General features: G+C 46.3%; 1 protein-coding gene across 2 annotated transcripts in view; it reads left to right on the top strand.

The window, feature by feature from the left end:
* ST7L (suppression of tumorigenicity 7 like) overlaps positions 1–27,407 on the top strand; it is a 184,766-nt gene that overhangs the window by 67,815 nt on the left and 89,544 nt on the right. For both annotated transcript variants that reach the window (XM_073557297.1, XM_073557298.1), the window contains exon 10: positions 5,606–5,678. In XM_073557297.1, coding sequence (XP_073413398.1) covers positions 5,606–5,678 — 73 coding nt within the window. The remainder of the gene's footprint in view (positions 1–5,605; positions 5,679–27,407) is intronic.

Here is a 27,407-nt window from a genome sequence, read left to right as displayed (position 1 = left end):
GTGGATGTCACTAGTGCAATGGGGGTCTATATGAAAGACAAAGATAACATTTACGGAGCATTATTATACCATTGCTCTTGAGTGAAACAGCCTCTATCCCTTTATTAGAGCCAGTGAAATAGTCCCATTGCATCATGTTTGTAATTAGTAGCATAGTAAGTATTGTATACCCTTCCTTAGGTTAGGCTCACATATGGTGCATTAGTGTGGATGTGGATTATCAGTGCGATTTTCTGTACAGGAAACCCTAAACGTTTGACCAGTACAATATGAGTACTGTATCTGAGATTTTTATAAAAACCCTATTCACGTGCTGCAGAGGAGTTCTGCGTGGGTCAGAGGACATGTTGGGGAATGTCCACTCACAACGAGCTGCATTTGTTGCAGATTTTGCGGCAGGTTTGGTCAATGGTATAGCACATTGTGTTGTAAAGAGAAAAAAGACTGAAGTGTTTGGAAACCTATTACACCTCCCGCTGAAAAACGAATGTGACTGGTAGCTCTAAGGAGCGCCCTGCGACACGTCCCAGTCAGCACTGTGCATTTTGCTGTCACTTTTATTGGTGGAAAAGAGACCACATCTCCTTTTCCCACCTGCTCCATTATCACCTCTGAATTTTTATGGAGAAGGATTGGTCAAGCCACAAAGCACAAGAGTGACCCATACCTTACCTGTTCCTCCCAAAATAGTCCATTCATACGTGTTCATTTTCTATATGTCTATTTAGCAGGGCTGTGGAGTCGGTAAGCCAAACCCGCGACTCCGACTCCGACTCCTCAATTTCCCTTACACCGACTCCAACTCCGACTCCGACTCCACGACTCCGACTCCCACACATATTGCTTATATTTAAGTGAAAAATTTATTGTAGTACAATGTGAACCTCAGACATTTAATCATTTTTATGATCCAATAATCAAGATATTTAGATAGAACAGAATATATATATTGGTGTACTACCCGGTTTTCATTCTTTTTGGTACAGATACGATATGGATAGACAGATATGGATAAATGGATATATAGATAGAGCAGATTTCTAATCTGCTTTTGCTATTGAAGATATTATCTATGAGCTCAAAAACCTTTCAGGTGATGCAGTTTTTTTTAAAAGATGATCAGCTTTTGCAGCTGAAAAACGTATCCTCAAAAAACACAGGAAAAACGCTGTGTGTGAATGTAGCCTTAGATCAGGAATATAACAGCCATTTATAGGACATTTCATAACTTTCCCAAACTCCTATGAAAAAATATTCAGCACATCCTGCATTGAACTAGTGTACTCAATTTATTATATATTTTAGGAGTCGGAGTCGGTCCATTTTATACCGACTCCAACTCCGACTCCACCAAAAAGAGCACCGACTCCGACTCCGACTCCACAGCCCTGCTATTTAGGCATAAAAAAAAAGCGATGGTCTCTGTAAAATGCATGTCACACATGAGTAGAGGTTAGCAGGCTGTGTTCAGGATTAGTTGAGCCGAAGGTGAAGTCTGAGGTTGAAACGGGGAGGACTGAGAGGTTCCACTGCTGTGGGGAACACTTGGGAATTAGAATCAATCTCTACATCAAAGCCAATATGCATAGTTATATTTAGTTGTAGTCAGCCCAAGCAGTCACAGATGTCTGTCCGTGTTTCCCTTTTTCTCACAGACTGTTCTCCTCGACCCTCTTTTTTTACAGACTGCTCTCTGTACCCTTCTTTATTTTGTAAACTGCTCTCTGTGCCTCTCTCTCTCTCACAGGCTGCTTTCTGTGTCCCTCTTTCTCTGACAGATTGCTTTCCATGACCCACTCTCTTACAGACTGCTCTGTGTCCTGCCCCTCTCACAGACTGCTCTCCATGTCCCTCCTCTCACAGACTGCTCTCTGTGGCCGTCCTCTCACAGTCTGCTCTCTGTGGCCGTCCTTCTCTCAGACTGCTCTCTGTGGCCGTCCTCTCACAGTCTGCTCTCTGTGGCCGTCCTTCTCTCAGACTGCTCTCTGTGGCTGTCCTCTCACAGTCTGCTCTCTGTGGCCGTCCTTCTCTCAGACTGCTCTCTGTGGCCGTCCTCTCACAGACTGCTCTCTGTGGTCGTCCTCTCACAGACTGCTCTCTGTGTGGCCGTCCTTCTCTCATAGACTGCTCTCTGTGGCCGTCCTCTCACATACTGCTCTCTGTGGCCGTCCTTCTCTCAGACTGCTCTCTGTGGCCGTCCTCTCACAGACTGCTCTCTGTGGTCGTCCTCTCACAGACTGCTCTCTGTGTGGCCGTCCTTCTCTCATAGACTGCTTTCTGTTGCTGTCCTTCTCTCTCAGACTGCTCTCTGTGGCCGTCCTTCTCTCAGACTGCTCTCTGTGGCCGTCCTCTCACAGACTGCTCTCTGTGGTCGTCCTCTCACAGACTGCTCTCTGTGTGGCCGTCCTTCTCTCATAGACTGCTCTCTGTGGCCGTCCTTCTCTCACAGACTGCTCTCTGTGGCCGTCCTTCTCTCACAGACTGCTCTCTGTGGCCGTCCTTCTCTCACAGACTGCTCTCTGTGGCCGTCCTTCTCTCACAGACTGCTCTCTGTGGCCGTCCTTCTCTCACAGACTGCTCTCTGTGGCCGTCCTTCTCTCACAGACTGCTCTCTGTGGCCGTCCTTCTCTCACAGACTGCTCTCTGTGGCCGTCCTTCTCTCAGACTGCTCTCTATGGCCGTCCTCTCACAGACTTCTCTGTGTGGCCGTCCTTCTCTCATAGACTGCTTTCTGTGGCCGTCCTCTCACAGACTGCTCTCTGTGTGGCCGTCCTTCTCTCATAGACTGCTCTCTGTGGCCGTCCTTCTCTCACAGACAGCTCTCTGGCCGTCCTTCTCTCACAGACTGCTCTCTATGGCCATCCTCTCACAGACTGCTCTGTGTGGCCGTCCTTCTCTCATAGACTGCTTTCTGTGGCCGTCCTCTCACAGACTGCTCTTTGTGGCCGTCCTGTCACAGACTACTCTCTGTGTGGCCGTCCTGTCATAGACTGCTCTCTGTGGCCGTCCTTCTCTCACAGACTGCTCTCTGTGGCCGTCCTTCTCTCACAGACTGCTCTCTTTGGCCGTCCTCTCACAGACTGCTCTCTGTGGCCGTCTTCTCACAGACTGCTCTCTGGGGCCGTCTTTCTCTCACGGACTGCGCTCTGTGGCCGTCTTTCTCTCACGGACTGCCCTCTGTGCCCGTCTTTCTCACACAGACTGCCCTCTGTGCCCGTCTTTCTCACACAGACTGCCCTCTGTGCCCGTCTTTCTCACACAGACTGCCCTCTGTGCCTGTCTTTCTCACACGGACTGCCCTCTGTGCCCGTCCTTCTCTCACAGACTGCTCTCTGTGGCCGTCCTTCTCTCAGACTGCTCTCTATGGCCGTCCTCTCACAGACTGCTCTGTGTGGCCGTCCTTCTCTCATAGACTGCTTTCTGTGGCCGTCCTCTCACAGATTGCTCTCTGTGTGGCCGTCCTTCTCTCATAGACTGCTCTCTGTGGCCGTCCTTCTCTCACAGACAGCTCTCTGGCCGTCCTCTCACAGACTGCTCTCTATGGCCATCCTCTCACAGACTGCTCTGTGTGGCCGTCCTTCTCTCATAGACTGCTTTCTGTGGCCGTCCTCTCACAGACTGCTCTTTGTGGCCGTCCTCTCACAGACTACTCTTTGTGTGGCCGTCCTGTCATAGACTGCTCTCTGTGGCCGTCCTCTCACAGACTGCTCTCTGTGGCCGTCCTTCTCTCACAGACTGCTCTCTTTGGCCGTCCTCTCACAGACTGCTCTCTGTGGCCGTCTTCTCACAGACTGCTCTCTGGGGCCGTCTTTCTCTCACGGACTGCGCTCTGTGGCCGTCTTTCTCTCACGGACTGCCCTCTGTGCCCGTCTTTCTCACACAGACTGCCCTCTGTGCCCGTCTTTCTCACACAGACTGCCCTCTGTGCCCGTCTTTCTCACACGGACTGCCCTCTGTGCCCGTCTTTCTCACACAGACTGCTCTCTGTGCCCGTCTTTCTCACACAGACTGCCCTCTGTGCCCGTCTTTCTCACACAGACTGCCCTCTGTGCCCGTCTTTCTCACACAGACTGCCCTCTGTGCCCGTCTTTCTCACACAGACTGCCCTCTGTGCCCGTCTTTCTCACACAGACTGCCCTCTGTGCCCGTCTTTCTCACACAGACTGCCCTCTGTGCCCGTCTTTCTCACACAGACTGCCCTCTGTGCCCGTCTTTCTCACACAGACTGCCCTCTGTGCCCTTCTTTCTCACACAGACTGCCCTCTGTGCCAGTCTTTCTCACACGGACTGCCCTCTGTGCCCGTCTTTCTCTCACGGACTGCGCTCTGTGCACGTCTTTCTCTCACGGACTGCCCTCTGTGCCCGTCTTTCTCTCACGGACTGCTCTCTTTGCCCGTCTTTCTCACACGGACTGCCCTTTGTGCCCGTCTTTCTCACACAGACTGCCCTCTGTGCCCGTCTTTCTCACACAGACTGCTCTCTGTGCCCGTCTTTCTCACACAGACTGCCCTCTGTGCCCGTCTTTCTCACACAGACTGCCCTCTGTGCCCGTCTTTCTCACACAGACTGCCCTCTGTGCCCGTCTTTCTCACACAGACTGCCCTCTTTGCCCGTCTTTCTCACACAGGCTGCCCTCTGTGCCCGTCTTTCTCACACAGACTGCCCTCTGTGCCAGTCTTTCTCACACAGACTGCCCTCTGTGCCCGTCTTTCTCACACAGACTGCCCTCTGTGCCCGTCTTTCTCACACAGACTGCCCTCTGTGCCCGTCTTTCTCACACAGACTGCCCTCTGTGCCCGTCTTTCTCACACAGACTGCCCTCTGTGCCCGTCTTTCTCACACAGACTGCCCTCTGTGCCCGTCTTTCTCACACAGACTGCCCTCTGTGCCCGTCTTTCTCACACAGACTGCCCTCTGTGCCCGTCTTTCTCGCACAGACTGGCCTCTGTGCCCGTCTTTCTCGCACAGACTGGCCTCTGTGCCCGTCTTTCTCGCACAGACTGGCCTCTGTGCCCGTCTTTCTCGCACAGACTGCCCTCTGTGCCCGTCTTTCTCGCACAGACTGCCCTCTGTGCCCGTCTTTCTCGCACAGACTGCCCTCTGTGCCCGTCTTTCTCGCACAGACTGCCCTCTGTTCCCGTCTTTCTCGCACAGACTGCCCTTCTGTGGACCTCCCTGTCTCGATGACCACTCCTCATGGCCATCTCTGTTGCACAGACTGTTCTGTAAATGCCCTCTCTCACAGCCTGCTCTCTGTGTCCCTCGCTGACAGACTGCTCTGTGGCCCTCCATCTCTCCCTGATCACTTCTCATGGTCATCTCTGTTGCACAGACTGTTCTGTGTGCCCTCTTGCACACAGTTATCTGTGCCCCCATCTCTCTGACTGCTCCTGTTTCCCCTCTGTTAAACTGATGTCTCCCCTATCTCAGGGACTGCTCCTAATGGCCCCTATATAGAGAACTAAGGTACATAGATATGAGATTTTGTCCTGATCATCATTCCGCTGACCGCTATGCTTATCAGTTCAGAGATATAGCAAAAATAATAACTTCTTTCTCTCTAAAGCTACTAGGTCTCATTTCTTCTTTTTCTGTGTTATTGCAGATATAAGTCTTCCAAAGTCTGCTACTATATGCTACACGGCAGCATTACTAAAAGCCAGAGCTGTGTCTGACAGGTTTGTACAATTTAATGTCCATTTTATTTCCCTGATGGAGCGGGAGACTTTTTTCATTTACACCAGCATTATACAGTGGGGTACGGAAAGTATTCAGATCCCTTTAAATTTTTCACTCTGTTTCATTGCAGCCATTTGGTAAATTCAAAAAAAGTTCATGGAGTAGAAGCACCCTTTTGAGCTAGTACAGCCATGAGTCTTCTTGGGAATGATGCAACAAGTTTTTCACACCTGGATTTGGGGATCCTCTGCCATTCTTCCTTGCAGGTCCTCTCCAGTTCCATCAGAATGGATGGTGAACGTTGGTGGACAGCCATTTTTAGGTCTTTCCAGAGATGCTCATTTGGGTTTAGGTCAGGGCTCTGGCTGGGCCAGTCAAGAATGGTCACAGAGTTGTTCTGAAGCCACTCTTTTGTTATTTTAGCTGTGTGCTTAGGGTCATTGTCTTGTTGGAAGGTGAACCTCCGGCCAAGTCTGAGGTCCAGAGCACTCTGGAAGAGGTTTTCATGCAGGATATCTCTGTACTTAGCCGCATTCATGTTTCCTTCAATTGCAACCAGTTGTCCTGTCCTACAGCTGAAAAACACCCACATAGCATGATGCTGCCACCACCATGTTTCATTGTTGGCATTGTATTGGGCAGGTGATGAGCATTGCTTGGTTTTCTCCACACATACCACTTGGAAAATCACCAAAAAGTTCTATCTTTGTCTCATCAGACCAGAGAATTTTATTTTTCATAGTCTGGGAGTCCTTCATGTGCTTTTTTTTAGCAAACTCTATGCGGACTTTCATATGTCTTGCACTGAGGAGAGGCTTCCATCTGGCCACTCTGCCATAAAGGCCCGACTGGTGGAGGGCTGCAGTGATAGATGACTTTGTGGAACTTTCTCCCATCTCCCTACTGCATCTGTGGAGCTCAGCCACAGTGATCTTGGGGTTCTTCTTTACCTCTCTCACCAAGGCTCTTCTCCCATGATTGCTCAGTTTGGCTGGACAGTCAGGTGTAGGAAGACTTCTGGTGGTCCCAAACTTCTTCCATTTAAGGATTATGGAGGTCACTGTGCTCTTAGGAACCTTAAGTACTGCAGAAATTCTTTAGTAACCTTGACCAGATCTGTGCCTTGCCACAATTCTCTCTGAGCTTCTTGGCCAGTTCTTTGACCTCATGATTCTCATTTGGTCTGACGTGCACTGTGAGCTGTGAGGTCTTATATAGAGAGTTGTGTGCCTTTGCAAGTCAAGTCCTGTCCGTTTAATTATATACAGCTGGACTCCAATGAAGGAGTAGAACCATCTCAAGAAGGATCACAAGGAAATGTACAGCATGTGACTTATATATGAGGGTCTGAATCCTTATGACCATGTGATATTTCAGTTTTTCTTTTTAAATAAATTTGCAAAAATTTCTACATTTCTGTTTTTTTTTTTTCAGCCAAGATGGGGTGCAGAGTGCACATTAATGAGAAAAAAAAGAACTTTTTTGAATTTACCAAATGGCTGCATTGAAGCAAAGTGTGAAAAATTTGAAGGGGTCTGAATACGTTCCGTACCCACTGTATATTAGTATTTATATATTATTTTATCATAAGTATATCTTTGCCCTGCCATAATTCTCTGCACTATATTTGGGCGCTATAGGTCATATAGTAATGGGTAAGAATGCCAGAACTAATGTGCCCCGTACATGGGTCAGACTTTAGAAGGGACTAAGGGTCCATTTATACTGTGTGATGCGCAGCATAAACGCTTGAGGGTCAGTAGTCGTTTAATATCCTTTTTACAAAGGCCGGACTGCTTCAGATGCACATTGAACGAACTCTAATACATGGTCAGTGCACATAGGATGCCATTGTACTCGGCAGCACAAGTCCTATTTATACAGGGCAATGCGCTGCCGAGATCTGTTATGCAATCCAAAAGATCACTTCTCCTGATGACGAGTGTGTTGCTCTTTCGTCGGGTGATCAGCAGCCTGTTTTGACTTTCCAAGATGATTAGAAAAGAAGCATTCCGATAATCGTGCTGTGTAGATGGATCTTGACTTAGACGGATTAAGCTTAATGTAAACCTGATTAATACCAATACAAAACAATGTAAAAAGCCGTTCCTCGTTTGAGCAAGGCTATGTGTGAAAATGACATTCTAGTACATTCAGAACCTGTAAAAGGTGCTCACTTTACAGCTATTTTTCTTTTTTTTTATAAAATTGCATCTGATCCCCACACTTAGTTAAATCGTAAAACGATCTTGCGTATGAAATAGGTGAAATAGGAAAAAACTGTTGGTAAAAATCCATACAATCCCCACAGGCAAAGAAATTAAACCATAGAGAGCTGTAAATTATTTGTAATAATGAGAAATGACTCAGGGAAAAAGTATTGAACTCGCTTACTGAAATTTACGGAATACTTATTATACCTCTCTTAGTTGGTGAGGACAGCTTCCAGTCACCTACTGTAGAAAGAAACTAGTCGCATGCATTGCTCTGGTATGATTTTGGCCCATTCTGCCACACAAACACTCTTCAAATCCTGAAAGTCCCATGAGCTCCTTCTATGAACGCTAAGCTTTAGTCCCTTCCATAAACTTTCTATTGGATTCAGGTCGTATTTGGCTGGGCCATTGTAGCAGCTTTATTTTCTTTCTCTGAAACCAATTGAGAGTTCCCTTGGCTGTGTGTTTGGTATCATTGTCTTGCATAAATGTCCACCCTCGTTTTATCTTCATCATCCTTTTAGATTGCAGCAGATTTTTATCAAGAATGTCTCTGTTCATTTGTCCATTCATCCTTCTTTCAATTATATGAAATTTGCAAGTGCCGTATGCTGAAAAACTGCCCCAAACCGTGATGTTCCCATCTCCAAACTTCACTGTTGGTATGGTGGTTTTTGGTGATATGCAGTGCCTTTTGGCCTCCAAACATGGTGCCTATTATGGCATCCAAATAGTTCAGTTTTGGTCTCATCTGAACAGATTATTCTCCCATATGTCACAGGCTTGTCTAAATGTTGTTGAGCAAACTTTAAGGCTGAGTTCACACGTAGCGTTTTTTTCGCGTTTCTGCGGCGGTTTTAACCGCGCGATTTTGCCGCGAAAACGCGAAAAATAAGCATCCCATGCATTCCTATGGGATTCCGCAATGCTGTTCTAATGCTGCGGTTTTTACCGTGGCGGAATCGCTTTGCGGTAAAAACCGCAGCATGCTCATTAATTTGCGGAATCGCGGCGATCCCGCACCCATAGGAATGCATTGTTCCGCTTACTTCCCGCATGTGGCTGTGCACACCATGCGGAAAGTCAGCAGAACATTTGCGGATGGTACCCACGGTCCGGAGGAGAGGACACTGTCCTCCGGGCTTTGGGTACCATATCCCTGTAAAAAATAGAATTTAAAATAAAAAATATTGTTATTCTTACCTTCCGGTGTCCCGCGCAGCATTCCCGCCCCTCTCCACGCATCCGTTCCCAGTAATCCTTTGCGAAAATGCCCGCGATGACGTCCGTTCTCGCGGGATCGCGAAGTCTCGCGGTAATTCGCGTGACGTCATCGCGAATTACCGCGAGACATCGCAATCCCGCGAGAACGGACGTCATCGCTGGCATTTTCGCAAAGGATTACTGGGAACGAATGCGCGGTACATCGGAAGGTGAGAATAACACCATTTTTTATTTTTTTTTACATTCTATCTTTTACTACTGATGCCGCATAGGCGGCCTCAGTAGTAAAAAGTTGGTCACACTTGTCAAACACTATGTTTGATGAGTGTGACCAACCTGTCAATCAGTTCTCCAAGCGATGCTACAGATCGCTTGGAAAACGCCAGCATTCTGCAAGCTAATTACGCTTGCAAAATGCTAGTTTTTCCGCGGGAAAATCACGGGAATTTAAAATGCAATTTTCCCGCAGAAAGGAATTCCGGAACTCTCACGGTAATTTCCGCGAGAGTTCCGGTACGTGTGCACTTAGCCTTAATGTGCTTGAACATGCTTTTTGTTCAGCAATGAAGTCTTGCGTGATATGTATACATACAGGCCATGGAAGTTGAGTGCATTACTTATAACATTCTTTAACCCCTTAGCGACCACCGATACGCCTTTTAACGGCGGTATTTAAGTGTACATAAACCACAGCGCCACTAATTCACGGCGCTGTGGAGAAAGTGAATATCGCCCCCCAGTGTCGAATTTTCTCCGGGGTCTCGGCTGCCGGGGGTAGCCGAGACCCCAGAGAACATGAATCGGTCGGTTTTTACCGACCCCACTTTTGCGATCGCCATTATTAACCCTATAACGGCGACCGCAAAAAAAAAAAGCAGCGATTGTGCATTAACCCCTTCCCGACCAATGATGCCACATAGGCGTCATGAAAACTGGTGCCAGTCTGACCAGTGACGCCTATGTGGCGTCATGACTTTAAAGCCCCCCTGCGGGTCGGGTGACCTAGGTCACTGAAAGGTCACCCGACCCGCAGATGCAGGGGGCTTTGTTCTTCACCTTAGGGGGCGTGGCTTCACCCCCATGTGACTACGATCGCTCTGATTGGCTGTTAAAAGTGAAACAGCCAATCAGAGCGATAGTAATATTTCATCGATGAAAATTGATGAAATATTACAATCCAGCCATGTCCGACGCTGCTGTAGCATCGGACATGGCTGGTGACAGCGATCCGACCCCCCCCCACACCCGTTAACGGGGGCGATCTGCCCCCCGCCACTGAATGACAGTGGCGATGTGCCGCCGCTGTCATCATCTCCCCCCCCCGCCTTCCCTCCGCTCTCTGCCGGCTTCCGATCGCCCCTCCTCCCACCCCCCGGTACTCACCGAGTGCTGCTATGGCTCCCGGTGTCCCACGGTTCCGGACCATGGGCGCCGCCATATTGGAAAATGGAGGGCGCATGCGCAGTGCGCCCGCCGGCTGCAATTTCCATTCATTCATTTCGATCTCTGTGATAAACTCTCACAGTGATCAAAATAGAATGAAAAGTAAATAAACCCCCCGTTTATCAGCCCCATAGGCAGGATCAACTAATAAAATAAATAAATTATTTTTATTTTTCCATTAAGGCTAGGGTTAGGGTTGGAAAGAGGGTTAGGGTTGGAAAGAGGGTTAGGGTTAGAGTTGGAAAGAGGGTTAGGGTTGGAAAGAGGGTTAGGGTTGGAAAGAGATTTGGGGTTGGAAAGAGGGTTAGGGTTAGAATTAGGGTTAGGGTTGGAATTAGGGTTAGAATTAGGGTTAGGGTTGGAATTAGGGTTAGGATTGGAATTAGGGTTAGGCTTGTGGTTAGGGTTATGATTAGGGTTAGGGATGTGTTGGGGTTAGGGCTGTGGTTAGGGGTGTGTTGGGGTTAGGGTTGATGTTAGAATTGTGGGGTTTCCACTGTTTAGGCACATCAGGGGGTCTCCAAACGCGACATGGTGCAACCATTGATTCGAGCCAATTTTGCGTTCAAAAAGTTAAACGGTGCTCCCTTCCTTCCAAGCCCCGACGTGTGCCCAAACAGTGGTTTACCCCAACATATGGGGTATCAGCGTACTCAGGAGAAATTGCACAACAACTTTGGGAGTCTAATTTCTCCTGGTACCCTTGGAAAAATAAAAAATTGGGGGCTAAAAAAATATTTTTGTGGAAATTTTTTTATTTTTTATTTTCACGTCTCTGCGTAATAAGCTTCTGTGAAGCACATGGGGGTTCAAAATGCTCACCAGGCATCTAGATAAGTTCCTTGGGAGGTCTAGTTTCCAAAATGGGGTCACTTGAGGGGGGTTTCTATCGTTTAGGCACATCAGGGGCTCTGCAAACGTAACGACGGCCGCAGACCATTCCATCAAAGTCTGCATTTCAAAACGTCAGAACTTCCATTCCGAGCCGTTACGTGTGCCCAAACAATGGTTCCCCCCATATATGGGGCACCAGTGTACTCAGGATAAATTGTACAACAACTTTTGGGGTCCAATTTATCCTGCTACCCTTGTGAAAATAAAAAATTGCTGGCTGAAAAAAATCATTTTTGAGGAAAAAAAAATATTTTTTATTTTCACTGCTCTGTGTTATAAACTTTTGTGAAGCACTTTGGGGTTCAAAGTGCTCACTACACATCTAGATAAGTTCCTTAGGGGGTCTAGTTTCCAAAATGGGGTCACTTGTGGGGGAGCTCCAATGTTTAGTTGCACAGGGGCTCTCCAAACGCGACATGGTGTATGATAACGATTGGAGCTAATTTTCCATTCAAAAAGTCAAATGGTGCCCCTTCCCTTCCGGACCCTGCTGTGCTCTCAAACAGTGGTTTATGACCACATATGAGGTATCGGTGTACTCAGGAGAAATTGCCCAACTAGTTTTAGGATCCATTTTATCCTGTTGCCCATGTGAAAATGAAAAAATTGATGCTAAAAGAAAATTTTTGTTGTAAAAATTAAAATGTCCATTTTTTCTTTCCACGTTGCTTTAGTTCCTGTGAAACACCTGAAGGGTTAATAATCTTATTGAATGTAGTTTTGAGTAGCTTGAGGGGTGCAGTTTTTAGAATGGTGTCACTTTTGGGTATTTTCTGCCATATAGACCCCTCAAAGTGACTTCAAATGTGAGGTGGTCCCTAAAAAAATGGTTTTGTAAATTGTATTGTAAAAATGAGAAATCGCTGGTCAACTTTTAACCCTTATAACTTCCTAACAAAAATATTTTGTTTCCAAAATTGTGCTGATGTAAAGTAGACATGTGGGAAATGTTATTTAGTAACTATTTTGTGTCTCATAACTCTCTGGTTTAACAGAATAAAAATTCAAAATTTGAAAATTGAGAAATTTTCAAAATTTTCGCCAGATTTCTGATTTTTTCACAAATAAACGCAAAAATTATCGACCTAAATTTACCACAAACATGAAGCCCAATATGTCACGAAAAAACAATCTCAGAATCGCTAGGATCTGTTGAAGCGTTCCTGAGTTATTACCTCATAAAGGGACACTGGTCAGAATTGCAAAAAATGGCCTGGTCATTAAGGTCAAAATAGGCTTGGTCGTGAAGGGGTTAAATTTCTCTTTCCTCTGATGTGATCGCACGTCAGAGGAGAGAGAAATAGGGTCCCCGATCCCCCCCCAGTACCTCTCCGTGGTCCATGGTCCCCTCCCAGTGGTCCCGCGTCCCGCCGGCTCCGGCTGGCAGATTCCATTCATTCATTTTGATCACGATGATAAACTATCATCGTGATCAAAATAAACAAAATAGTACATAATCCCCCCCGTTTATCACCCCCTTAGTTAGGCCAACATAACAAAATAAAGAAAATATTTTTTTTTTCAGTTTTCCGTTAGGGTTAGGGTTGGGCTAGGGTTAGAATTAGGGTTAGGACGAAATAGGATTAGGGTTAGAATTCGGATTAGGGTTGGGATTAGGGTTGGGATTAGGGTTAGGGGTGTGTTGGGGTTAGGGTTGGAGCAAGAATTGAGGGGTTTCCACTATTTACCAACTTTGGGGGTCTAAAAATTGGGTCTAAAAAAATCACTTGTGGAAATAAAAAAAGATTTTTTATTTTCACGGCTCTGCGTTTATAAATTTCTGTGAAGCGCTTGGGGGTTCAAAGTGCTCACCACACATCTAGATAAGTTCCTTAGGGGGTCTAATTTCCAATATGGGGTCACTTGTGGGGGGTTTCCACTGTTTAGGCCCATCAGGGGCTCTGCAAACGCAACATGACGCCCGCAGACCATTCCATCAAAGTCTGCATTCCAAAATGGCACTCCTTCCCTTCCAAGCTCTCCCATGTACCCAAACAGTGGTTCCCCCCCACATAAGGGGTATCAGCGTACTCAGGACAAATCGCACAATAACTATGGGGGTATGATTTCTCCTGTTACACTTGTAAAAATAAAAATTTGGGGGCGAAAAGATCATTTTTGTGGAAAAAAACTGGTTTTCTTATTTTCTCTGCTCTACGTTATAAACTTCTGTGAAGCACTTGAAGGTTCAAAGTGCTCACCACACATCTAGATAAGTTCCTTAATGGGTCTAGTTTCCAAAATGGGGTCACTTGTTGGAGGTTTCCACTGTTTAGGCACATTAAGGGCTCTCCGAACGCAACATGGCATCCGATCTCAATTCCAGCCAATTCTGCGTTGAAAAATTCAAACGGCGCTCCATCCCTTGCGAGCTCTGCCGTGTGCTGAAAAAGTGGTTTACCCCCACATATGGGGTATCGGCGTATTCAGGAGAAATTGTACAACAAGTTTTGTGGTTGATTTTCTCTTTTAACACTTGTGAAAATAAAAAAAATGGTTCTGAAGTAAATTTTTTGAAAAAAAAATTAAATGTTAATTTTTTCCTTCCACATTGCTTTAGTTCCTGTGAAGCACTTAAAGGGTTAATAAACTTCTTGAATGTGGCGTGATAAAACACTCCGGTATCGCCTTTGCTGGGGTCACAGGTCACGTGCGTTCAGCATGAAACTCAGGCGTACAGCCGGGGTCCGGGTATAACTGACACTGGGTCAGGTTTATTAAAGGTGAAAGCAATGCATAAAGAAAAAAAAACATAAAACAAATCCTTGCCTGTCCGGCACTAACTAAACAAAGTACAACCTAACTACCAATTGGCGGGCTTCTCCCGTCCAGCCAAACCACAGTTGCAGTGGGCACTGCTTTCACTCACGTGTGTCTCTCACACACAGGCTCTCTGTGTTCCCAGGCTGAGACACACAACCACCTGGCATCCTTTTATATCCACCTCCCAATATTCTTTAGTCACCAGGTGAGATACTGACCAGACTAGGCCACATAGGAAAGGTATCTGGGCGAGATATACCTGCCCTCATCCACTATTCCCACATGATTCTCACATATCCCCCCCTCTGCTCAGACCACTCTGGTCGAGCAATGACACCCGCCAAACAGTGCACTCGGGACAGGGCATCTGCATTCCCCATCTGTACCCCTGGGCGGTGCTCCACCGTAAAAGTGTAGGCCTGCAGGCCAAGGAACCACTGGGTCACCCGGCTATTCCGTTCCTTGTGCAAGTGCATCCACTTGAGAGGGGCATGGTCAGTGATCAGCCTGAACTTTCTGCCCACCAGGTAATATTTGAGGGACTCTATCGCCCACTTAATGGCTAGGCACTCTTTTTCTACTACCGCATACTTTTGCTCATGTTTATTCAGCTTCCTGCTGAGATAGAGGACTGGGTGTTCCACTCCGTCCCTCACTTGTGACAGAACGGCCCCAATACCAGTATCAGAGGCATCTGTTTGTACCACAAACTCGCTGCGGAAGTCCGGAGTCACCAGTACGGGTTGAGAGCAAAGTGCCCGTTTAAGGCTATGGAAGGCTTCTTCAGCCGCTAAATTCCATTTAATCATGACGGAGTCTTTCCCTTTGGTAAGATCCGTCAGGGGGGTAGCGATGGCTGCAAAATTGGGTTTGAACCGGCGATAATAGCCGGCGATCCCCAGAAAGGCTTGCACCTGCTTCTTGTTGACAGGTTGCGGCCAGTCCTGAACCGCTTGAATCTTATCAACCTGGGGTTTAACAACACCCCTCCCAATTACATACCCCAAATACCGGGCTTCTTCTAGCCCGATGTGACATTTCTTGGGGTTCGCGGTTAGACCTGCCTCCCACAGGTCGTCAATCACAGCTTGTACTTGCTGGAGATGAGTCTCCCAGTCCAAGCTGTAAATGCCAATGTCATCCAAATAGGCCGAAGCGTACTGCCTATGTGGCCTCAGGACTCGATCCATCAGTCTCTGGAAGGTCGCCGGTGCTCTGTGCAGTCCAAACGGCATATACACATACTGAAATAGACCTTCCGGCGTAGCAAATGCCGTCTTTTCTCTGGCAGCCTCCGCCAGAGGGATCTGCCAATACCCCTTTGTTAGGTCTAGGGTCGTAATATACCGCGCTTTTCCTAACCGATCTATTAACTCGTCGACCCGGGGCATAGGGTAGGCATCAAATTTTGAGACCGCATTCAGTTTCCTGAAGTCATTGCAGAATCGGATTGTGCTGTCCGGTTTAGGAATTAACACAATCGGGCTGGACCAAGCACTGTGCGATTCCTCAGTGACACCTAACTCTAACATTGCCTTCACTTCTCGCGAAACGGCTTCACGGCGCGCTTCCGGAGTTCTGTAGGGTTTCACGTGAACTGTGACACCAGGTTCCATTACGATGTCATGTTTCATTAGCGTATTCTGCCCGGGTTTTTCTGAGAAAAACTTTTGGTTGTGAAGTAGAAACTGCCTGACCTCAGTCTTTTGCCGCTCCGAGAGAGTCTCTGCAACCCATACCTCCAGTACGGTATGCGAGCAGACGGGACGGGCCAGCTCCGCTGACAAGGCAGATCGATCTTTCCAGGGTTTTATCAGATTTACATGATAAATCTGTTCATGTTTCCGTTTACCTGCCTGGTATACTTTGTAGTTTACTTCACCAACTCTTTCCTTAATCTCAAAGGGGCCCTGCTACTTTGCTAGGAACTTACTGTCCACTGTGGGAACCAGGATCAACACCCTATCTCCGGGTGCGAACGTACGGATCTTGGCGCCCCTATCATAGATTCTTTTTTGGGCTCCTTGAGCCTGCATCATGTGTTCTTTGACGATAGGCATAACAGCCGCAATACGGTCCTGCATTTGGGATACGTGATCTACCACCGTTTTAAACGGAGTGACCTGACCCTCCCAGGTTTCTTTTGCGACGTCTAACAGTCCGCGAGGACGTCGGGCGTACAATAACTCGAAAGGCGAGAATCCCGTGGAAGACTGGGGTACTTCCCTGATGGCAAAAAGCAAATACGGAAGTAAATAGTCCCAGTTCTTCCCATCCTTGTCTATCACCTTTCTCAGCATCTGCTTCAGAGTTTTATTGAACCGTTCAACCAGCCCGTCTGTTTGAGGGTGATACACGGATGTGCGTAACGGTTCGATTTGTAACAACCGGCAGAGCTCCTTCATTACCCTGGACATAAAGGGGGTCCCCTGGTCGGTGAGTATCTGTTTTGGTATACCGACCCGACTAAACACATGCACCAGTTCCTTGGCAATCGTCTTGGTGGCCGTGTTACGCAAAGGGATGGCCTCCGGGTAACGAGTGGCATAATCCAAGATGACCAGGATATGTTGGTGTCCACGTGCAGACCGTGGAAGGGGCCCAACTAAATCCATCCCAATCCTCTCAAACGGGACCTCAATAATAGGTAGGGGTACCAAAGGGCTACAGAACCGGGGCTTAGGCGCAGAGGCTTGGCAGTCAGGACAAGACTCACAATATACACGAATATCGTGATGCATGCCTGGCCAAACAAAACAGTGTAATATCCTTTCGGTGGTTTTCTGGACTCCCAGGTGACCTCCCATCACATGTCCGTGGGCCAGGTCCAGCACCTGCCGCCGGTAGGGTTTTGGCACGACTAATAGTTGAACCGTGTCTTCCCCCTTTTTCTCTATTTGATAGAGTAAATCATTTTCCAGGACCATGTAAGGATGTGCCAGCCTAGAGCCAGGTTCTACGGGTACCCCATTTATCACTTTTACATTTGTCCTAGCCTGAGAAAGGGTAGGATCCTTTATTTGCTCACTTTGGAAGTCATCTTTCTGAACTTCCAAATCCGGCAAACGGGGAGGTGGACGGCTGTCGGCCTCCTCCTCTTCCCTGGTCTCCTCCGTATCACCCGTCATGACTGAAAACGGGAACTGCAGGTCATTTCCAGCAAACTCTTCCCCCTAGTCTTCCGGGGGGACCTCTTCCAGGGGTTCGGGACCCACACGCGCCCTGGGAGAAGAATCATGTACACTATTCCCCTGGGGTATCAACTGATTCTCCCACAATTGCCAGAAGTGGGGAAAATCCCGGCCCAAGATAACATCATGCAATAACGCATGTTGCAAAGACCCATAGGAAGTAGTAATGCATATGACCGTGGTGAGGTATGAACAGGTGTCTCCATGCACACACGTTACAGAAAATTTGTCTGATGGTCCAGTCAGGGCTGACACCAGACTGGCCTTCACCAGAGTCACCACACTTCCCGAGTCTAACAATGCCACCACATTTTTGCCATCAACAGTTAAATCACACAAGTGTTTTTCCACATCCTTTTGACCGGCATTCACACTCACTACCCGTGCCACCATAGACATGCGGTTTTTAGAGTCTGTGACGTCGCACTGCATGGGTTCAGCAGTGACTGGACAGTTCGCAGCAATGTGAGCCATCTCTTGGCAGCGGAAACACCTAACGGGCCCCCTGCTTAGACCATAGTTCGTTACTCTCGGCCCCGCAGTGCGGGCAGTCCCGTTTTCCTCCTCCACTGTCTTAGGGATTTTTCCTTCTCCCCTACTCCCTGGAACAGTCTTACCGGTTCCACGTGGAGATGATGAAGAACGAGGTGGGGTAGCGTCGTCTCGGAGTCCTTCCGCCACGGAGTAACGTTCAACCAGATCCACCAGTTGATCTGCCGTCGTAGGATTTCCATGGCTTACCCACTTCCTCAGGGCTGGCGGTAGAGCTCTCAGGTACTTGTCCATGACGACTCTCTGGATTATCTCTGGCGCTGTCAACACCTCGGGTTGTAGCCACTTCTCCGTCACGTGGATCAGGTCGAACATCTGTGACCGCGGTGGTTTATCCGGCTGATAAGTCCATTGATGCACTCTCTGTGCACGGACAGCGGTCGTCACTCCCAGCCGGGCCAAGATCTCGGCTTTCAGTTTGTCAAAGTCCTGCGCAGCTTCAGGTTCTAAGTCATAATAAGCCTTTTGGGCCTCACCGGAAAGAAACGGGGCAATCAGCCCGGCCCATCGTGCCTTCGGCCATTTTTCTCGCACCGCCGTCCGTTCAAACGTGGTCAGGTATGCCTCGACGTCATCTGCCAGTACCGACTCACGTGAATCACTCTCGACTCGGCTTCCAGGTTAACCTCAGGTAAGCTTGCCAGACGCTGTGCCACCTGCTGGAGAAGCGAACGATCGGTAGCTGTCATGTCCACCAACTCCTTCAGCTGGGCCATCATCACCCGATTAGCTTCTTGCTGGACGGCGGTGGACTGTACCAGCGCCTTCAAAACGTCCTCCATGCTCATGCTTCCAACGTGATGCCTGCGTTCTCCACCACAATGTGATAAAACACTCCGGGATCGCCTTTGCTGGGGTCACAGGTCACGTGCGTTCAGCATGAAACTCAGGCGCACAGCCGGGGTCCGGGTATAACTGACACTGGGTCAGGTTTATTAAAGGTGAAAGCAATGCATAAAGAAAAAAAACATAAACCAAATCCTTGCCTGTCCGGCACTAACTAAACAAAGTACAACCTAACTACCAAATGGCGGGCTTCTCCCGTCCAGCCAAACCACAGTTGCAGTGGGCACTGCTTTCACTAACGTGTGTCTCTCACACAGACAGGCTCTCTGTGTTCCCAGGCTGAGACACTCACAAAACCACCTTGCATCCTTTTATATCTGCCTCCCATTATTTCCCATTATTCATTAGTCACCAGGTGAGATACTGACCAGACTAGGCCACATAGGAAAGGTATCTGGGCGAGATATACCTGCCCTCATCCACTATTCCCACATGATTCTCACAGTGGTTTTGAGCACCTTGAGGGGTCTAGTTTTTAGAATGGTGCCACTTTTAGGTATTTTCTGTCATGTACATCCCTCAAAATGACTTTAAATATGATGTGGTCCCTAAAAAAATGGTTTTGTAAATTTTGTTGTAAAAATGAGAAATCGCTGGTCAACTTTTAACCCTTATAACTTCCTAACAAAAAAAAAAATTTTGCTTCCAAAATTGTGATGTAAAGTAGACATGTGGGAAATGTTATTTATTAAGAAATTTGTGTGACACATCTCTCTGATTTAAGGGCATAAAAATTTAAAGTTTTAAAATTGCAAAATTTTCGCCATATTTCCGTTTTTTCATAAATAAACACAAGACTTATCGAAGAAATTTTACCACTAACATGAAGTACAATATGTCACAAAAAACAGTCTCAGAATCAGCGGGATCCATTAACGCGTTCCAGAGTTATAACCTCATAAAGGGACTGTGGTCAGAATTGTAAAAATTGGCCTGGTCATTAAGCTGCAAACTGGCTGTGTTACTAAGGGGTTAAAACAATTCTACCTTCTGGTTCCAGGTCTTTCTGTAGCTCTCCACAGATGGTCCTTGGCTCTTGGACAATTCTTATGATAATTCTTTTCATTCCCCTGTATAAGGTCTTACGGGGGAGCACCTGGTCCTAGCTGAATTTTGGTGAAATTATGTTCTTTCCACCTCTGAATTACGGCCCCAACAGTGCTCACTGGAAGCTTCAGTAGTTTATAAAATTCTTCTGTAACCAATGCCATCAGTGTGTTTTGCAATAATAAGGTTGCAAATGTCTTCAGACAGCTCACTAGTTTTACCCATCATGAGATGTTTATTTTAATGAGACACCTTTTCATGTTGAACCAGCTGATATTATTTTTCACTAAGTGGCAGGATTGCTTTGTAATTACTGATAGATTTCAGCTGGTGCCATGACTTTCCGTGGCTTTTTTCACCTGTTTTTCTTCATTTGTTCAATATTTTTATCCTGTGTAATTTCTCATTATTACTCACAACTTAATTTTTGGTCATCTAAGGTTTGACTTCTTTGCGTGGTTGGAATTGGTTGGGTTGTTACTGACTTCTGGTGAAAATGTCAATGGCACCTTTAGAAATATATTTACTTAGAAAATTGGTGTCATGTTCAATACTTATTTGACTCTCTGTAAATGTTTTTTATCCCCCTGTATTGTTAGCAGTAGACATTATACAGACCCTTACAAGGGAATGGGGCTATACACACTTGTGTTTCTTTCTCTGACCCTTGTGCCAGATCTAAAGCCCCCGTTACACATAGCGATATCGCTAGCAATATCGCTGTAACGTCACCGATTTTGTGACATAGCAGCGATATTGCTAGCCATATCGCTATGTCTGATACTTACCTCCGACCGGCTCCCCCGCTGCTCATCGCTGGTCGCGCGAGAACGTCCTGGACCATTTCTCGTCGGGCGCTTCCTGTGGCGCCGAGCGATGCGAGGACGCGGGCGGGAGGAAATCAGGATCGCCGCATCTGACAGGTAAGTAGCGACCCCCGACCACTGCTATGTCGCTGGTGAGATCTTCCTGTGTGGCAGCTCACTAGCGACCACTTAGCGATGCACCAGCGATCCATATCATTGTCGGGATCGCTGGTGCATTGCTAAGTGTAAAGGTAGCCTAAGAAGAAGTTCTCTGTATGCTTTGTAAGACTCGGCCATTTAAACTGAACCTGTCAGCAGTATTGTACTGAGTAACTGAAAACTGAAAATAAAGATTAAACAACAACCTCAAGACGGATTTCATCAACCAAGGTATCATTTTAATCAGTATAACGGCATCAACCTAACAATGTCTGTAGGTTACTGTGCACAATCCTGCTGACAGGTTAAAAGGGTTGTCCTCCACTTTCGAACATTTTCTTAATGTGCGCAGGGTGAAGAGAATTTTTCTAAAATAAAATACTCTCACACATCAACATTGTCACTATTCCAGGGTACTGTGTTTCCTGTGTCCTGACATCAAAATCCAGGAGGGGGCGTCATGTCACTGAGCAGCCAATCAACAGCTACTGACCGGCTGTATCGTGCTGACTTCTTAGGGTCCCGTTACACTAAATGACGCACCAGTGATCCCGACAACAATACGACCTGGTCAGGATCTCTGGTGCGTCGCTACATGATCACTGGTGAGCTCTCAAACAGGCAGACTCACCAGCTATGAGGACCAGCGAGGACGCTGGTATCCACGGTAAATAGCGGGTAATTAAGCACGCGCCACTTAGTTACCCACTGTTTACCCTGGATACCAGCGTGCTCGCGCTGGGAGCTGGTATCCAAGGTAAACAGCGGGTGACTAAGCGCCGCGAAGGCTTAGTTACCCGCTGTTTACCTTGGATACCAGCTCCCAGCATGAGCACGCTGGTATCCAGGGTACACAGCAGGTAACTAAGTGACACGCGCGCTTAGTTACCCGCTATTTACCCTGGATACCAGCTCCCAGCGTCTGCTTACAGCACTGGGAGCTCGCTGATCGTTGGTCTCCCGCTGCCACATGGCCAGCGGGAGACCAACGATCAAAAAAATGGCCCTGGATATTCCTGCATGATCAACGATACCCGGCGGGGGGGGCGGTCGGTGATGCGTGCCACACACAGAGATTGCTGATGCGTCACTAAATCGGTGACGCATCAGCGATCTTGCGAGCGATCTCGCTTAGTGTGAAGTACCCCTAACACACGACTGAATATGAAGGCTGGAGCTAATTAGCGATAAAGTGATGTCAGATGTTGATACCAGGAAACCAACATGGAACACAGTGCAGTACCTAGTGTGGAGAAGTGAAACTGTTGTGGTAAATGAGTAGATTTTATTTTTTTCTTTCCATCCTGAGTGCATCAATGGGTTTGTCGTCTACTACGATAACCCTTTCTCAATCTGAGTGTTTGCCCCCGTTAAAAACAGTTATACACATCTCCCGTGCCGGCACCGTTCAAGCAGTGTTGCCACTTCCTCTCCCGGGACTCACATGAGGTTGTTACGTCACGCGAGCCTGTTACCCAATCAGCCCTAGTTTCACTGTCCCCATATTTGAACATATATGAACAGGAAGCTAGATCTGCGGCTATGACTTCTTAAAAGGGTGGTGGATAACCCCTTTCAGAAAATGTTTGGGAATGCAACCCGAAGCAATCCATGTCTCCATTTATGGTGTTTGTTGTTTGTTTTTGTTTTTCTTGTGGACACAAAATCAGAGAGGGTTTTGTAAATGCAGCCTGAGTATGAGGGATGGTGTTGCAGATTGTTTTAAAAAAAAAAAAAAAGAAATCCGGTAAAGCTCAGTAAGTGTGTTTTTCTGCCAGCAATCGGTGACTTGTAAGTATGTGCATTCTGTGTATGTGTGCACTTTCTGACTCATGTAAGTAATGCCACTATAGGCCTCTGGCTGTAAATAAACCAGAGCTGCTGCTTACACATGGCGGTCCCCTCTATATTTAGGGATTGTAACAGCCAGATGTACCAAAATGGATGGGGCTACGGCCGCCTATCTTAACAAAAAGATACGCCAGAATGTACACACATGGTCAAAATTGTTGTTACCCCTCGTTTAATGACAGAAAAACCCATAATGGTCACAAAAATAACTTGAATCTGACAAAAGTAATAATAAAATAAGAATTATGAAAATGAACAAATGAAAGTCAGACATTGCTTTTCAACCATGCTTCCACAGAAATTAAAAAAAAAAAATAAAACTCATGAAATAGGCCTGCACAGAAATGATGGTCCCCTTAACTTAATATTGTGTTGCACAACCTTTGGAGGCAATCACTACAATCAAATGATTCCTATAACTGTCAATGAGACTTCTGTACCTCTCGACAGGTATTTTGGCCCACTCCTCAAGAGCAACTGCTCCAGTTGTCTCGTGTTTGAAGGTTGTCTTTTCTAGACTGGATGTTTTAGTGCTTTCCAAAGATGCTCAGTAGGATTTAGGTCAGAGCTCATAGAAGGCCAAATTTTTATAGAATACAGTTTTCTCTGCTTCTCTAATACTGACCTCTGTATAACTCTGCCCACCCCACTGATTAGCAGCTCTCTGCCCATGTACAGTGTAGTAGAAACGTTAAAGAGAGGGGCGCAATAGCGCAGTTACCAAATTAACAATTAGTTTAGAAGAGTTGCATACTTTATTCAGGGCTAAAAAACTGCGCGTTTCGTAAAAGTCCTGTCCACTTCCTCAGGTACATAGCCAATCAATGTATTATGTACCTAAGGAAGTGGACAGGACGTCCACGAAACTTTTCTGCAACTTTTCTGAACTCTGTGATTCCCTTGCCTGATTTTGGAGGAGCTGGAAATTGTCGGCATCTTGAATATCCTATCCAGAATTTCATGTACAGTGTACACAGCAAGCTGTCATTTGCTGGTCAGAAAATGACCTATTGTTTAATACACACAGTAATCTCCAGCGATCTCAGGCAGGAAGGTAGTTTCAAAAAATATTCCTTTATTTCTTTTCATTAAAAGAACATGTTACAGGTAGTGGATACCCCAGTGGATGGTAAAATATCCTACGCGTTTCAACTCAAAAGAGTCTTAATCATGGATTACAAATTCTGACAAAATGTGACATTTTAAGTGTCTCTTGTCTGGAGACTTTTAAAATGTCACATTTTGTCAGAATTTGTAATCCATGATTAAGACTCTTTTGAGTTGAAACGCGTAGGATTTTTTACCATCCACTGGGGTATCCACTACCTGTAACATGTTCTTTTAACGAAAAGAAATAAAGGAATATTTTTTATGACTACCTTCCTGCCTGAGATCACTGGAGATTACTGTGTGTTTGGACTTGTATCCGCCAGGCCAGGGCAGCTCCGTGCGACGGTGTGGTTCCTGCTATCCAGAGGATGCTAAGGGGTGGGCTGAAACATTGTTTTCATATTGTTTAATACAGGTTGATGTCAAATATACAGTGTGTCTCTATCTATCTATCTATCTATATATATATATATATAATATATATATATATACATAGATATATATGTATGTGTGTATATGTGTGTGTGTGTGCGTGTAATATTAACAGCTCTGGCACAAATTGAGAGAGCACTGCAAAATTACCAGTTTGTCTGACTTTTCTCTTTATAGGTATATTTTTGAGTAAAATGTAAATTGCTCTTTTATTCTATAAACTACTGACAACATGTCTTCGAATTTCCTAGCACTCAGTTTTGTACTTATTTTCAGAAAATGAGAAATGGTAAAAATAACAAAAAATGCAGTGCTTGCAGACATCAAATAATACTAAGAAAACAAGTTCATAATCCTTTAGAAACAACAATACTAATGTTTTAACTCAGGAAGAGTTCAAAAATCAATATTTTGTGGAATAACCATAATTTTTAATCACAGCTTTCATGCGTCTTGGCATGCTTTCTACCAGTCTTTCACACTGCTTTTGGGTGCCCTTATGCCACTCCTGGTACAAAACTTAAGCAGTTCTTCTTTGTTTAATGGCTTGTGACTATCCATCTTCCTCTTGATTACATTCCAGAGGTTTTCACTGGGGTTCAGGTCTAGAGATTGGGCTGGCCATGACAGGGATTTGATGTGGTGGTCCTTCATCCACACATTGATTGACCTAGCTGTGTGGCATGGCGCATCATCATGCTGGAAAAAACAGTCTTCAGAGTTGGGGAGCATTGCCTGAGCTGAAGGAATCAACTGTTTTTCCTTGTATGCAGCTTCATTCATACGTCCTTCGCAAAGATTAACCTGCCCAATTCCAGCCTTGCTGAAGCATCCCCAGATCGTCACCGATCCTCCACCAAATTTCACAGTGGGTGCAAGACACTGTGGCTTGTACGCCTCTCCAGGTCTCCATCTAACCATTAGATGGCCAGGTGTTGAGCAAAGCTGAAAATTAGACTCATCAGAGAAGATTACCTTACTCCAGTCCTCTATCGTCCAATCCTTATGGTCTTTGGCAAACTTCAGCCTGGCTCTCCTTTGATTCTCATTGATGAAATGCATTATTCTAGCTTTACATGACTTGATCCCTGTCTCTAGGAGCCTGTTATGAACTGTTCTTGCTGTGCACTTCACCCCAGCTGCCGTTTGCCATTCCTTTTGTAGGTCACTTGATGTCATCCTGCGGTTGCCGAGTGACATTCGAATAAGATGACGGTCATCCAGGTCAGTTGGGAGTCGTTTTCACCCTCTGCCGGTCTGTAGCTTTGTTGTCTCCAATGTCTGCTGCTTGACCTTGTTGTAATGGACAGCCGTCTTAGAAATATTAAGGATGGAGGCAACGTGATGCTCACTGTATCCCTCTGCTAGTAAAGCCTGAATTGAGCCCTTCTTTTCCTCACTCAAGACTTTTCTTTTAAACTCCTTTGGCATGGTTTAAAGTTATTTTTTCATTCCTATTACTTTTGGGATATTACTAGCACTTGTTTTGCCATCCATCTGCAAGAGGATTGTGAACACCACAGCAGGGTTTTTTTATATTTTCCTTCGTTAAATAAGATTTGGTTCAGGTGATCATATAATCAGAAGCACATTAAGTAGATTGAGGTGTACTCTGGTTGGAATTCAACTGACACTGGAATGGAATGGCTGTCAGACATGTAGAGAACCTGATTTTTATACAACTGTGCAGTGGTCTATTAACTTTTGCCAGAGCTGTATATACATATTTATATTTATTCAGTGGGTTATACATGTTGTTCTTCCAGGTCTTCATGTGGGGTGTGGATCTGCAGTGCAGTTGATCCATCTCAAGTTGTGATAATAGTTTTATGATATTGAAACGTTGGATGACTAGTTGTTTCTCAGTCAGTGGACATGCAGGTCTCGTATCCATCCAGAGTTTCCTCATACGCTTCATTTATCCTCTCTCATTTGGTCTGCTGTTATAGTATCATTTAATTACATCCAGGGTCTCTTGCCTTTTCCATGTATGGTTGTTCCAGTAGCCCATTTATCATCAGATTGTCCTGGTTCCTCAAAATCTGACGCAGACCTTGTTTCTCCGGGTGACGTCTCTTTGTTCATGACACTTTCATGTTTTTTGAGGCAGACGCTATAGTGTTAGTAGTCTTGCCAAAGGACCACTACTGGTATATTTCCAACAGGGCAAAGCCGGGATTTGAAACCCAGCCTCCCACGTTGGTGGTTGTTGACTTTAACCACTACGCTCTAACAGCCACCTAAGGTAGGTATTATAGTGTTACAAGCCTTGGTATATAATTTATTTAAATATATTTTTTCCAATCAGTCAAGACTGACGGAGTGGAATTACCAGCAGGGCACATAGCAGATGTACAAATGTACAAACATGCTACAAGTACCTCGTCATTCCACAGGGATAAAGTAACCATGATGAGGATGCAAAGAAAGCAGCAAAATCCAGATACCAACAAAGGGTAACACAGGTCCTGAAGAGCCAGCTCAATGGGAAGAATAAAATCTGTGCCATCAATACATATGCCCTGCCAGATATCAGATACCCTGCTGGCATTATGTGCTGGCCAAAAGAAAAGATGGAAGCTGCAGATGTGAAGACACGAAAGCTCTTCACAATGCATGGAGGTCTCCACCCTAAAGGTACTGTCACACTTAGCGATGTACCAGCGATCCCGACCAGCGATATGACGCGGTCAGGATCGCTGGTACATCGCTAAGTAGTCGCTAGTGAGCTGCTACATAGGCAGATCTCACTAGCGACATCGCTGGGGACGGGGGTCGCTACTTACCTGTCACACCAGGCGATCCTGCGTCCTCCCGCCCGTCTCCACGCGTCGCTCGTCTTCACAGCAGGAAGCGCCACAGGAAGCTGACGACGAGAAACAGTCCTGAACGTTCTCGCGCGATCAGCGATAACCAGCGGGGGAGCCGGTCGTAGGTAAGTATCAGACACAGAGATATCGCTAGCAATATCGCTATAACGTCACTAGTTATAGCGATATTGCTAGCGATATCTCTTAGTGTGACATGCCCTTAAGTCAAACACCCAAAAATTGTATACCAACAGAAAAGAGGGTGGTTGAGGCTTGATAAGCATCCAAGCCACCATCACGGATGAAACGAGAAGTATCCAGGAATACATAAGAAGAATGGCACCAAAAGATGAGATTCTGAGAGAAAGCCTAAGGCAACAACAA

The sequence above is a fragment of the Dendrobates tinctorius genome, unplaced genomic scaffold (genome assembly GCF_039654945.1).
Source record: "Dendrobates tinctorius isolate UK_male_01 unplaced genomic scaffold, ASM3965494v1 ptg000246l, whole genome shotgun sequence".
NCBI lineage: Eukaryota > Metazoa > Chordata > Amphibia > Anura > Dendrobatidae > Dendrobates > Dendrobates tinctorius.
Note: the sequence above shows the minus strand (reverse complement) of the source record. Positions and strands in the feature narration are given on the sequence as shown.